General features: G+C 45.7%; 1 protein-coding gene and 1 long non-coding RNA gene across 4 annotated transcripts in view; one reads left to right on the top strand and one right to left on the bottom strand.

The window, feature by feature from the left end:
* UST (uronyl 2-sulfotransferase) overlaps positions 1-11,090 on the bottom strand; it is a 348,885-nt gene extending 337,795 nt beyond the window's left edge. For all 3 annotated transcript variants that reach the window (XM_070506895.1, XM_044768441.2, XM_014850821.3), the window contains exon 1: positions 10,705-11,090. In XM_070506895.1, coding sequence (XP_070362996.1) covers positions 10,705-10,951 — 247 coding nt within the window. In that variant the 5' untranslated portion in view covers positions 10,952-11,090. The remainder of the gene's footprint in view (positions 1-10,704) is intronic.
* A 490-nt stretch (positions 11,091-11,580) lies between these two features.
* On the top strand, positions 11,581-12,887 carry LOC139045036 (uncharacterized). The gene is made up of 2 exons (XR_011502598.1): positions 11,581-11,752; positions 12,038-12,887. It is a non-coding gene; the product is annotated as an uncharacterized lncRNA (long non-coding RNA).
* The last annotated feature ends 702 nt before the right edge of the window (positions 12,888-13,589 follow it).

Here is a 13,589-nt window from a genome sequence, read left to right as displayed (position 1 = left end):
TGGGGAGGTGGAGGCACGCCGGTCACCTTGATATCTTCAATTCTTTGAAAGACAATGAAGTCCAATAGACTATTCTATGTCGCTGCCGGAAGAACTAGCAGAAGTAGAAGGAAGCTAGAAGGAAGTAGCTCGCCACACTGTAAAACCCTCTCTCAGCCGTTGGAGCTGTCCACACGGAAGGGAGGACCAGCGCCAGGCAGCTGGGCAGAGGTTGTGAGAATCTTTTCTCCCTACTTGTTTTCCTTCTTTCTTCCTATCACAGTGTTAGACTTTGAATTCTGGAAAGCCATGTCTTACGCTGTTTCCTCTCTCTCTCTCTTTCTCTCTCTCTCCCTTCCTAGGGACATTCTGCCTCCCATATTTTCTGGACCAAGATTCTCCCCGTATTGCCCAGAGAGGCTGAAGCAAACTGGTGACATTGGGCAAGTGCTGCCAACTTTAATTAACACCAAAAAATAAAACAAAACAAAGCAAAAAAAAAAAAAAAACACTATGATTAAGACTTTGAAAAGGACAGCCTGAAATGTTTGTGCATGTTCCACTTGCCTAGTCACTCAACTCCTGCATCTTATCAATAAGCATTTGGCTCCAAAGGAAACAGCCTTATATTTTCAGTTGCTCCAGTTAAATGGCTTCTTATCTCTTTGAACACATGATTTGAACAGCAGACAGGATCTTAGAAAGCACCTAATTCTGGGGTTCTAAAGAGAAAAGAGGCACCATTCCCTGGGGCTGCATAGAAAAATCACCTAGAGAACTTCCTTAAAGAACCCCAAAGCCACTCCCATTCTCCCTCTCCTGGCCACTGGGACATATTCCCAGCAGGACCATCAAGGCCATAGGGGAGCACTGCTGCTGATGGGGTCCTGGGAAAGTAAAACAATTGGGAATCACGGACTTCATCAGACTTCTTCCTTTCAGAAGTGAAGAAACTTAATCCAGGAGGTTCCTGTGACTTAGCACTGGCCACTGAGCTATTTGGGGACCCATTCCAGGCTCAGGGCCAGTGCCCCTTCCTTCCATCAACCTGCACAGCTTTGCCTGACAGTTCTGCTCATCCACTGGGAAGGTCCTCACGTCAAACAGCCTCACATCAACGCAGGAAGCTCTGCACTGGAATTGCAAGGTCACGGTTTTCCTAGACAAAATTTAACTTTCTATTAAATATGTAAAATCACACTTGCTTTCCCCTTCTCAAGAAATTGGGTGACCAGCTATCCCGGATGGTAACGGCCTTATGGCTCTCACTTGTCCCGACACCCATTGGAGGCTGGGTAGGTCAAGGCAACATGAAGAAGCAGAGAATGGAAAATAGAAGCAAGCTCACCAGCCTGCTGGCAAAGACACGATCCGCGACTCTGGTTCACTGTTCTTGCCCTGACTTCCGATGGAAGGGAAGTGGGAACCACAGAAAAGAAAGTGGCCATACTAGTGGGCTTGGTAGTTCCACCGTAAGTGGGAGAAGTTCCTGGAGCAGTCACAGTGTGTGCCTGGCATTGTGAGTGTTTGAAAGGACATGATTTACGATCTCGAGTTCTGTCCTAGAACAGCCAGATCCCAGAAAGGAAGCTGCACCATACTCCCTCTGCACAACTATTTTTATTTTGTGAATGCAGGAAAAAAAAAAAAAATGTGGATAAATTCAAAACAGAGGAGAGGAGGCTGTGCAAAGAATGTGCAAAGTCTGTAAAGACTGTTTCCAGGAAGCAGAAGACAGGATCGGAAGCAGGAAGGTTTGTGTGTGTAATTAACGGGGCAAGTGACTGGAGCTTGTCAGCTGGTGAAGAACCCTCGCCAATCTGAGGATGAGGGAGACAAGATTAGCCACAAAAACACTAGGTTAGTAACTTCAAATTTCTTGGTTAGAATGGTTCTTTCAAATGGAAGCCAAGCCATGAGTGAATTTCCACTAAGTACCTATGTTTGTATAAGTGTGTGCACAAGCATGTGCGTGCTTGTAGACACGTGTATGTGTGCCAGAAGAAAAGGGAGTCTGAGAGAAACAAAGAATAAGGCGAGAAAATTGACGTTTGTTGAATTCAGGTGCCGAGCCTTGGGTGAGAGAAGTCCCCTAGAAAACAGCAATTATTAATCCCATCCTGTAGATCGAAACACCTGAGGTTCAGAGAAGTTAAGAAAATTGCCCAAGGACTCCAGCTAAGAAGTGGTAGCAGAGTGATTCACACCCAAGTCTCTACTCTAAAACCATATTCTTCCTAATGTCTGATGCTCCTGGCCCACACTAGGCCTTTAATGAATATTTGCTGATTGAACTGACTGAACAAAAAAATTTACACGTTTTGGAATACTCTCATTTTTATTCTCATCAAGACTGTGAAAGTCATACTCAGTGACTAGAAAAAAATCGATGGTGTTTCCAGAAATGCAGTCCAGTTAAATAAACGCAAATGATTATTTAAATCGTCTATCAACAAATGAACGAAGAATTACTTAATCGAAGACCTGACTTAAGATTTCAGTATCTTTCATCAAACCAGAGTCAATGGGTTCCTGCATTGAGCCCTACTTTTATAGTCTATCATTTTGTGGTTCTAGGTTAAAATCTGTTCAGTCACTGTTTCAAAAACCACATCATCTTATGCATGGTCTCATCTCCTTTGAGACTCAAAGTCACCCTTGAAATGTACTAGCTAATTTAACACAAATTGCTACCTAAGGAAGATACTGCCCTAGAGAGAGAAATAAATTGCTATTCTGCAAACTCCCAAAACAACTGGTCTGGGGTTCAGGAAAATGACAAGAAACGAGAAGTTTGCCTTCTAGTTGTACGCAGCCAAGTCTCTAGCTTGACCTCAGGTATTTTTAGTTACAGGGAGAGTTCTATAAATGTAATTCCAAATCCCCACAGATAAGAGGTGGACAATTATCACCCTGCACAGAAGGAAATGTTTATAGAACTATATGTCACTGTGGTTTCAATATCTTTGCCTGGAGCACGTGCTTCAAATAGCCAGGAGGAGATGGGTGTAGACATCAGCTGAGCCTGAGTCGTTCCTGGCATCCCTTCGCACATTCTCTGCTTCACATAGAGACCAAACGAAGCAGGATATGGCACCCTAGCGGAGAACAGTCTGCTGAGCAAATATACTGAATCAACAGAGACTCCCTGGGGGCCTGTGCAGAGCGTCCAAGAAGGGTGTCAGAGTGGAGATGGAAAGTGCTGACTAAGCTTCCTGCTTTTGAGGAGCTTGCCCAGAAATGATCACAATGCAAAGGGAGAATGTGAAAACTTCAGAAGTGATCGTGAGATGAATACTAGAGGAGTTCAGAGACCATCATGGGAATTTGAGCTTCCTAAACCATCAGCACAGAGGTAATAACAGAAGCAAAGGCAGGCAGCAAGACAAGAAAAATGAGCTGGTAGCTGTCTTTGGGAAATTACAGACAACTCATTGTAAAACCTGAGACAGATAAAGGGGGACAGCACATCCTCAACACTGAACAGCTATCTGCCTCCCTGGGAATTTTTAATATGAGAGTGTTACAAATTACTCAAATTGAGGCACTACCAGGCAGCATAGAATTGACTGTACCTACGTTAAAGCTTCTTATTTTGATAATATATATTTTTAAAACTTACTAAAAATTTCTAACACTTTTGGAAAAACAATTATTATTTCTTCCTAAAATTCCTGTTGTTTTGCCAAAGAGAAACATATATAGGAAATATTGGTCCTACATATTTGTCCTGTATATTATTCCACAATGTGAATAAAAAAGGAATTGCATATGAATTCCAATTCTATGAGAACACTCAAGATTTCCTTGGTAGCCTTGTCGTACATTGTAGAAGGAACACAATGTACTCAAACGTTTTCCCCTGCCCAGTTCATCAGCTCCATTCTAGTGACTAAACATAAAGACAAAAGATTCACATCCCTTGCATTATAATCTGCTGTTCAAAATTGGCTATGCTTAAATTCCACATGCAAGTCACAGTAATCTTTGTGACATCTGTAAAATTTATAAGCGCTAGCTATCCATGAATGTTCATATGTTAGAGCCAGACGCAGACAAAGTATCTACTATTCAAAGTAATCCACAGGTGTAAAACAAGACCCCCAAGATTCTTTGGAAGAGGACCTTGTTTTCAATCAATCGTCAGGAATTTATTTAGGTTTACTATATACCCAGACACTGTACTTAGCACTTCAAAAGTGGCTAAAGCATAAAATGAATTTCTTGCTCCTTGAGAAGGTGCACACTTATGATACAGAGAACAATACATAAAAGTATTGTGTGTCAGTCAGTATCATCTTTTGAAACTTCAAAATAAATAGCAAAATCGTATATCTGATAAGGTTCTCATATCCAGAATATATAAAGAACACTTAAAACTCAAAAACAAAAAGGCAATCCAATTCAAAAATGGGCAAAGGATATGAATAGACATTTTTCCAAAGAAGATATACAAATGGTCAATTAGCACATGAAAAATGCTCAACATCATTAATCATTAGGGAAATGCAAATCAAAGCACAGTAAGATACCACTTCACACCCATGAGGATGGCTATAATCAAAATAATGGGAATGACAAGTGTTGGTGAGGATGTAGAGAAACTGGAACCGTCACACATTGCTGGTAGGGATGCACAATGGTGCACGCGCTGTGCAACACAGCTTGGCAGTTCCTCAGTACCTTAAACATAGAATTACCATATGACCTGGCAATCCACTCCTAGGTATATACCCAAAAGAACAGAAAATAGGTGTTCAAACAAAAACTCGCATATAAGTGTTCATAGCAGCACTATGCACGATAGCCAAAAGATAGAAACAACCCAAATGTTGATCAATGGGTGAATGGATAAATAAAATGTGGTGTATCCATACAATGGAATATTTCTCAGCTATAAAAAGGAATGAAGTATGGACACATGCTACAACATGAATGAACCTTGAAAACAAGATGCTAAGTGAAAGAAGTCAATCACAAAAGACCACGTATTATATGACTTCATTTCTATGAAATGTCCAGAATAGGAAAATCCATAGAGACAGAAAGTAGATTAGTGGTTGTTTAGGGCTGGGCAGATGGAGGAATAGTGGGGTGATAGCTAAAGAGTACAGGGTTTCTCTTTGTGGTGTTGAAAATGTTCTGAAACTGATTACAGTAGCAGTTCGCTTATCTATGAATATACTAAAAACTATTGAAAACTATTAAACTCTTAAAAACTTCAGATGAGTGAATTGTATGGTTTGAGAATATCTCAACAAAGCTGTTTGAAGAATTAATAGTATATACTGAAATACGCTTCATCTTGAATTCGCTTGCACAATAGTTGCTACATTCTTTTGACTTTTGCAAATAAGAATTTTTGGTGAAATGTTAGTGTTTCTGTCTCTATTTCTGATAAATAAAAGGGTTTATGTAGATCACTGCTTGCTTAAAGTTGAGTTTCTGTAATAAAAATAAATACAGGTAAGACAAAATTTATTTGTGGTCAAGTCTTCTTTCCAAAAAAAAAAAAAAAAGGCAAGTGATAACTCCTAATAATTCTAGCAGCTGCAGTGTTGCAAATAAGATGCCTTTTCATTGTCCATCACTGATACCCTTCAGTACAGCTGCAGGGCAAGCTACAGTTTCTGCTCCTGCAGCTTCCCTCTGGGGAAGCAAAAGACACTATTTCTTTGGGGGCTCCAAAAGCTTGACCTCTCAAATACAAAACCAACTAGTGTTTTAAAGCTGGATAGATGACAGGGAATTTGAAGAAAGACAGTATCCAGATAATACATATTTATATGTATTTTTAAACAATTCATACTGAGACGAGTCTACATTAAGAACAGTTTACAAGACAGGATGCTTTTCACCCTTCATGCTGTGTTTACAGAAGTCTGCCATAATGGAATTCCATTTTCTCTCCTTCTTCTAACACAGTGCTCCTTACTGTGTCCTCAACCAACCCTATAAGATAAATTTGCAGCTCTGAACAAGAACATCATTTTCTTTTTATGTCAACAATTTCTATTGATAACATCATATTTTATGCATTCATTTCCTAGATTGCTGTCTGCGGCCTGGAGTACTATATTTAAACCCCACGTGACATACAGAAGAAAAATTAAATTTGGCTTTTAAGGTTTAGAGAAATTATTTTCTAACAGACCTGAACTTCTATTTTCACATTTTCCTTTAAATTCATTTAAACATGGAGAATTTCAAATTCAATAAAGTTATATCCTTTTCTCTCTCATTTTTTTGAGTCAAAATTGCCATGCTCATATATAACACATATAAAGACTGGCAATTCTGAAAAGTAAAGGAGTATATCTCCATTTAAAGTTGTATAAATTAAAAATAGAAAGGAAGAGATATCAAATTGAGATTAATCCAACGAATTTAGTTCCCATAAACGCTAAGTCGCATATCCAGGATTTGATGATAAATCATTAGAGTTTGCCAGTTGTATAAGATCGGTAGTAGGCCATCTGGCTTATTCCGTTTACATCAGCGTAACGAGTGTTATTCCAAGCTTTTGATATTTCCACAGCTCACAAGCAATGAGGCTACTGGCAGAGGCTGCATCATAACCTAATTTTGGGGGGAGATTTTATTTGATTTTTGTTTGTTTTCCGTACAAACGGAAGTCTGAAAGCCACTGCCAAAAAAAAAAAAAAGAATAATTTCACTGATTTGGAAAGACTGTGGTCTCCAAATTTAAGTACAGAAATTTGCTATATTCATCTATTTACCCCATTCTATCTTTGTCTTCTCCTCCCTCCACCCATTTCAAGGAGGAAAAAGATCAAGACAACAGTTATCCGCACAAAATTCTCCTCCTCCTGACTTACTGTCCTTTTTTTTTCAAATTTGTTACAGCAGAAAGTATCTTTAAGGAGACTTTGCCCTTCCCCGAACTGACTAGAAAGAAGGAACTGTTTGAACCAGCTCCCGTGGGAAGAGAAGCATCATTATTGACTCCCTTTACCCTTCCTCCTTCACACCACTCTTTCTGGCTGTCCCGATTCACCCCATTCCATGCATCTCCTAATCCCAGAACGTCTAAAGCCAGCTGGGGCTGCAGCTGTTGGCTGGTCTTTCCCTTGAAATAATGGGGCTTAAGCAGTAAAGCAGATGCATTTTTAAAAGTTGAAATTAAAAAAATGAAACCATGTACATCACCTTCAAAATACTTTATAAATCTCTTCTCTCTCTCATCCCCCCTCTTTCTCTCAAATACGCAGGAAGCTTCCTGAAAGCAATGATTTGCTCTAGAACGATGGTTCTCGAACTTTAGCCTGCATGAGAATCACCTGGACGATTTGCTAACACACAGATTGCTGGGTCCCACACCCAGAAGCTTTCATTCAGCAGGTCTGGGATGAGACCTGAGAATGTGCATTTGTAGCAAGTTTCCAGGTGATGCTGAAGCTGCAGGTCCACGGACCACACATTAAGAACTACTAGCCCAGACAAAGAACAATTACTAAAAAATGAAAGAAAGATCAGGAATTTAAGATTCCAGTTCACATCACCTCCCACTGTATGGCTCTGGGGGTTCTGGGGGGTCAGGTTCCCTTGTCCGTGGAGACAGATGGGGGAGACGAATAAAGGACGGTGGAGTGAAGAGCAGCCCAGCTGCTTGAATCATCTCCCTTCTCCGCTGGCCCCTCGAGATACTCAGAGGAAAAGTATCAAGAAAAGGAAAGTGAAATTATGGAAATAAAGACGGTCATTTTTAGCCAATCAGCGCTTTAGATTCCCACTTGTGTCTTGGCTGTCTGTCCATTTTCTCTCTTAAACGGCTCACGGTGCGATGCAATGGGGACCTGAATCACACAGATTTGGGTTCAAGTCTTGCCTCACTTCCTGTGTGCCCATCAGCAAGTCCGCAAACCTCTTTGCCCTCATTTCTCCCATATCAAAAATGGAAATAGCAATGGAACCTACCTATAATACTGCTATTTGCATACAATTTCGCTCCGCATGTGCACTGACTGGTACATGCACAACAAGTGTTAGCTTGTACTATGAATGGTCATATCTCTTGGCTTTCCTGTGAGAATATTCAATATGTTAAATAGCACACCAGCTATTTGATACAATTGGTTCAGTCATTACTTCAACAATATTATCGAGCAGCTACTGTGTGTCAGATCTATAATATTATACAAGTATATGAAAACAATATCCTGTCAAGAAAAATGTTTACTATAAATATTATTTTGATTTGGGAAGTTTCAACTTTATATGAACTTACATTTAAGAAAAATACTTCCCTCCAAAATTGGCTAACTAGGGAAACTGAGAGGATGTGCTTACTAACCACACATTTTGTTTTGACAGACACCAAAAAATAGAATAGAGGGAACAAGGGGAAACCAATTCTGCACATATCTTGGCCTTAAATTATTAAGGGTGTATTTTAGACCCTCCTGGAGACCACAAGCCCACTTTTCCTGAACATCATTATATTTATGTAACAAAACAACAGGGAACAAATTTGGCCAAGGGCATCCTATTTTCAGTTCACATGATGTCATTTTTTTAACCCATCATGTTGGTCAGAAACTCAATGATGAATTACTCTCAGGAGCCATGTTCAGTCCTTCCGCTCTTCTCCATTCCTTGAGCAAAGGCTGTGAATTCACTCTTCTGCCAAGTAGAATGTAGCAGGCCTCGTTTTTTGAAATAGATACTGAAAGCACTACATTCTGGATACCACGTGTATTTGACTGAATTTCCAAAAGAATAACATGATAGATGTGGAAGTTTCTTGATTTTATCCTCAGTAGTGCCTTTGCTCTCTCCTCCTCCCAGGTTTTCAGGTCCCCAAGAAGGGAATCGGGACCACAATGTTTTAAGAGCTGAGTGGAGGCTCAGAGACAATCTAGTCCAGCCTCTAATTTTACCCATGAAAAAGCTGAGAACCATGAAGTTTGGGTGCCCTGCGAAGCCAAGTGCTCTTGGAGACACTGAATTTCATGTCTTCATTCCCATTGGCTGTATTTTCCCTACACCACTGGCCTCCATTTTTGCTTAAAAGGAGCTTCAACAAAGAATTCACTATCAGATATTACGGAGAAAGACCGCTGAGCTTCCACACCACTTACCTCCCTATGCCAGTTAACAGGAATTGGTGGTGGTGGTAAAAATAGGCACCTTTGTGGCAGGAGCAGGTGTCTGAGAGCCTATGAAGCTATGAGACTCCAAAATACAGAACTCAGGGAAAGAAGAGATTTGACTCCCTAATAAAAGTGCATATTACCCCAAATCCTCTAAGAAGCCAGATGCCAAGGACTGTACTTTGCAAATCTACTTGGGCGATATTTTCCTTTAATTTTCCCTAAAGCATCTTACAAAACCAGAGTTCCCAAAGTTTCTACTGAAACAGAACTGTCACTTTTAACCTCTGAGCTTCTCTCCATGGAAAAAGCATTATTTTATCTGCTTTCACATTTCAAAAGGCTCTAACACATTTGTCGCTTTGCTGAAGTGGTTTTTTTCTTCGAAAACGGTCTGCTCTCCAGACCTGTGGCTTCTGTGACAGAAGGGACTTTCGTGGGTGAGCCTGGCAGCCTCCAGCCGGCCGGAGGCATTTAGTAGTCTATTCTGGTTTCCGCGCTTCAAGGCTCCCTTCGCGCGCCTGCTCCGGTCCTGCAGATGCAGGATGTCTGCTGGGCGGCTCAGGTTTATCACCTCGGACGTTTGAAAGAAGCTGGAGCGATCCCAACCTCTCCCCGTGCCCCTGCAAGACCTATTCTGCCCACAGACTGGCGAGAGAGCTGCATCCTCCCTTAGCCAGGGCGCGCGAGCCAGCATCGCACCGGGGACCTGGGCGCGCGCTCCCGGGCCCTGGCACCGCTCGCTCCTCGAGCCGGGACCAAGGAGCTGCGGGTCACGCCCTCTCTCCGGGACCGCTCTTTTCTCTCTCCGCACATCCTCTTCCTTACCTCTACTAAAAACAGGCGGCCTCGCTCCAAATAAACCAAGAACAACACCCCCAAAAAGTTCTGACTTGAGACACACACAGCGCAGAGGATCGTTGGGGCTGGCGACACTGCTGGCCAGGCTGACCTGCGCCCTCGGAGAGCCGCAGACCCCGGGCGCAGCCTGCTCCCCTCGTTCCACTGGGTGCAGGCGGCGGGGTGTGCAGGGGCTGCCAGAGGACAGGCCAGCTCAGGGACAGCGCGCAGCCTGAAAAGTGCCCCTGCGCCGCCCAGGCCGGCGGGCAGGAGGGGTCTTGCGGGGCAGAATTGGCAGAACCTTCCGTGGAGAGAAGCTAACATCCCCCCCGCCCCCTCGTGCACGACACGGAGTGCTGGACAGGACAGGACTATGGTCACTAACAATGCCCTGGAGGGGGCTGTCCCTTCCCCTCGCCTCGCCGCGCACTGCCAGGCCTGAATAGACGCAGTTGTACACACGCACAAACACACACGCCTGCACTCCGCCCCCGATGGGGTGGAGGAGGCGGGGAAGGTATGCAGTGCTCCGCCCCGGGGTACCTGCCCGGCTCGGCAACCCAGCGGCGCCCCCGCCTCGGTGCGGACAGACGGACGCGCGGGAGGAAGCAGGCTCTCCCGGCCGCAGCCCCGATGCTCCGGGGCGTCCCACCTGGGGAGGCTCGGGGCGGCGGCGCGCGGTGGGAGCACCACAAGTCCCCAGCGCGTCCCCTCTCCCCCTGCACAACTTCGCGCGGCCGGCGCCGCCCTCGCGCCTGCCTCCCTTCCTTACCCAAATACTGCCGCAGGTCGAGCAGGAAGCGAGGGGGTCCCCCGCTGAGCTGATAGAAGAGCGAGCCCAGGCAGAAGACCAGCAGGGTGGCCATGCAGAAACCGTAGTCCCGGAGGGAGAAGCGCAGGAAAGGCAGCAGGGAGACCCGGCGCTTCCAGCTGCCCAGGCCGGCAGGGGCGCCCCCCAGAGGGGCCCCATGGGGCCAGGGATCCGCGCCGCCGCCGGGATGCTGCTGCTTCTTCTTCATCGCCTGCTCCGCCGCCTCGCACAGCCTGCCCGTGCCAGGAAAAGGTCACCCATCCGCCTGCGAGGAGGAGAGCCCGGCCGGCCGGCGGCACATGGGCAGGGCCGCGCGGAGGGCAGCCGGGTGGGGGCGGGGAGGGGCCGAAGTTGCCGGGCTCAGGAGACTTTCCTCGGCATGGTCCCCGCCGCCGCGGCCCGAGCGGCCGAGGTGCCCGGCCCCGGCTCGGGGGCGCTGCCCGCGCCCGGCCCGCGCCCGCTAGCGCCCCCGCGCCCCGCGCCCCGCCGCGCCTCGGGCTCGCTCGCGGCCGCCGGGGCTCGCCTCCAGCGCCAGCGTGGACCCCCCGGCTTTGTGTCTGTCGGTCTCGGCGTGTTTTGTCCCGGTTCAGGCTCCTCTAAAAAACGGCAGGGAGGAACAGGAGGCGGACACCATCCCCTCGCTCCACCTCCTTGACAGGGGTTTTCCTCCTTCTCCTCTCTCCTCCCTCTCGCTCTCCGCCGGGTCTCCGGGTTTCTCTCGGGTGTCACGTTACTGCCTCTGCCCGGGGAGGGGGGAGTGCGGGGAGAGGGGCGGCGATTATTCGCAACAAGGAAGAAAGTTTCTGGGTGTTTTTTTCCTTCCCCCTTTCTCTCCAGTCTGGCCTCCGTTCCTGCGCCACCAGCGACCTCTTGGGGGCCCCGCAGACTTCCCTCTCGTAAACAGTCACCGGCAGGAAGGAGCACGACTTCTTTTACTCTATTTTTTTTGCATTTCAGAAACTTGATTCTCCTTCTCTATCCCAAGCTGCTTCCAAAAGGCCGATAAAAGGTACTTGGATATAGGTTTCAAGAGGTTGCTGAGATGGTCTAAGAGCAAGCGGTGTACGTGATAATTAAACCAACCGCTCCTCGCCCCGTCTCCCTGGAAGAGAAACAGAAGAGGATGCTTTCTTCTTGCTGGCCCTGGCAGTCCAGCTACGCATCCACGTAGCGACCGGAGAGGCAGGGGGTGGGGGAGGTCCAGAGCGGACTCAAGGAGGTCATTCTGCTAGCAGAAATGAAGGGGAAAGAACCCTTTCATACCCATTTCATCCCTGCCTCCCTTCTTTCCAAGAGAATCTTCTGGACCTAAAAGAGGACCTCCGGGCAGAAAGGCTGCATCGAACAGATCCGCTGGCGGGATGGGTGATGCGCGAAAGAGCTGCTCGCACCAGCACACTCTCAGGAAGAATAATTCATTGGTGTATACACAGGCTGTACCACCTGAGGCTCAAGTGACTTGCCCAAGGTCACGGAGCTACCAGGAGTCGGGTTAGGAGCCACTCAAATCTCTTTGACCCTGAAGCCCACTATACAAACCACTGCACGGTATTATCACCCAGCTCGGGCCCTTTCCCTCATAATTTGCATGGAGATTGGAGAATGAGTTATAATTTATTTTTAGCCCAGGCCACCTTGAGGAAGGAAACCTCAATTTCTGGTGCCTCTCGTCTCTGGCTCCCTACTTGCTCTGTACGTTCTGGTAGCTGACAACAGGATGAAAGGAAGAATGGGGAGTCAGCTACAGCTATGTTTCTGTGCCTGTGCTCCTGAAAACCTTCGTAAAGTTGGGTGTCTGAAGAATTTTCTATGGAAAACTAGGAAATAGGTTCCTGAGATTAAGAACTTACAGTGTAAGAATAATATGGTTTAGCTAAAATCCATGCATGAGCATCTCTGGTTTCTGATTTGAAACCAATGAAGAAGACACATCGATCCTAAGCTGGGGAGAATTATAGATGGGGTGGGTGGTGTCACACATCCACACACACACTCACACGTGCATGCTCACAAATTCTACTTCCCAATTTTATGTTGCCCTAGCCTACCTTCTCCGGTAGAGGAAGGCTGCTTCCCAAGAGAAGGAAAGTCCCTTTGTTCTGCCCCAGAAAATCCTAAATAGAGTGTTAATGGTTTGTTTCACATTTATTGCGTGGATCTGAAATTTGTTGGATTAATATGCACATTTTAGAAATATGAATGCTCCTGAGAGAATTAAGCCCATCCGTCACTGCCCATTAATGTGAATTACTTTAATCAGCACTGAGTAGCCCGGAATAGGCTCCCAATTAATAATTTTTTTTTTGTATTTTTTTTTAAAGATTTTATTTTTTCCTTTTTCTCCCCAAAGCCCCCCGTACATAGTTGTTTTGTATATTCTTCGTTGTGGGTCCTTCTAGTTGTGGCAAGTGGGACGCTGCCTCAGCGTGGTCTGATGAGCAGTGCCATGTCCGCGCCCAGGATTCGAACCAACGAAACACTGGGCCGCCTGCAGCGGAGCGCGCGAACTTAACCACTCGGCCACGGGGCCAGCCCCTCCCAATTAATAATTTTTGAGTTAATGAAGAGCGGCTAGGAGAGGGCGGAGCAAAGCAATTTTCCTAATGTTTCCGAGACCACCTTTGACAAATGGGACGTGTACTGGAGGCTTGGCCCTGTGAGCGGAATGTTTTTCGTTAGATGTAACGTAGTGTGGGAGATCCTGTCTGTGCTCACAAGGCCTGCCTGGGATCTAGAGACTTCTCTCTCAGAATGCGTTGGTTAACCTCCCAGTTCTTTCTCCTAAGGAAAGGAATCTAAGCAGGAATGAGGTTATAACAGGGAGATGGAGCAGGAAGAAAGAAAAT

Source organism: Equus asinus, chromosome 1 (assembly GCF_041296235.1).
Source record: "Equus asinus isolate D_3611 breed Donkey chromosome 1, EquAss-T2T_v2, whole genome shotgun sequence".
Classification (NCBI taxonomy): domain Eukaryota; kingdom Metazoa; phylum Chordata; class Mammalia; order Perissodactyla; family Equidae; genus Equus; species Equus asinus.
The sequence above is the reverse complement of the archived record's forward strand: the minus strand, read 5'-3'. Positions and strand labels throughout refer to the sequence as shown.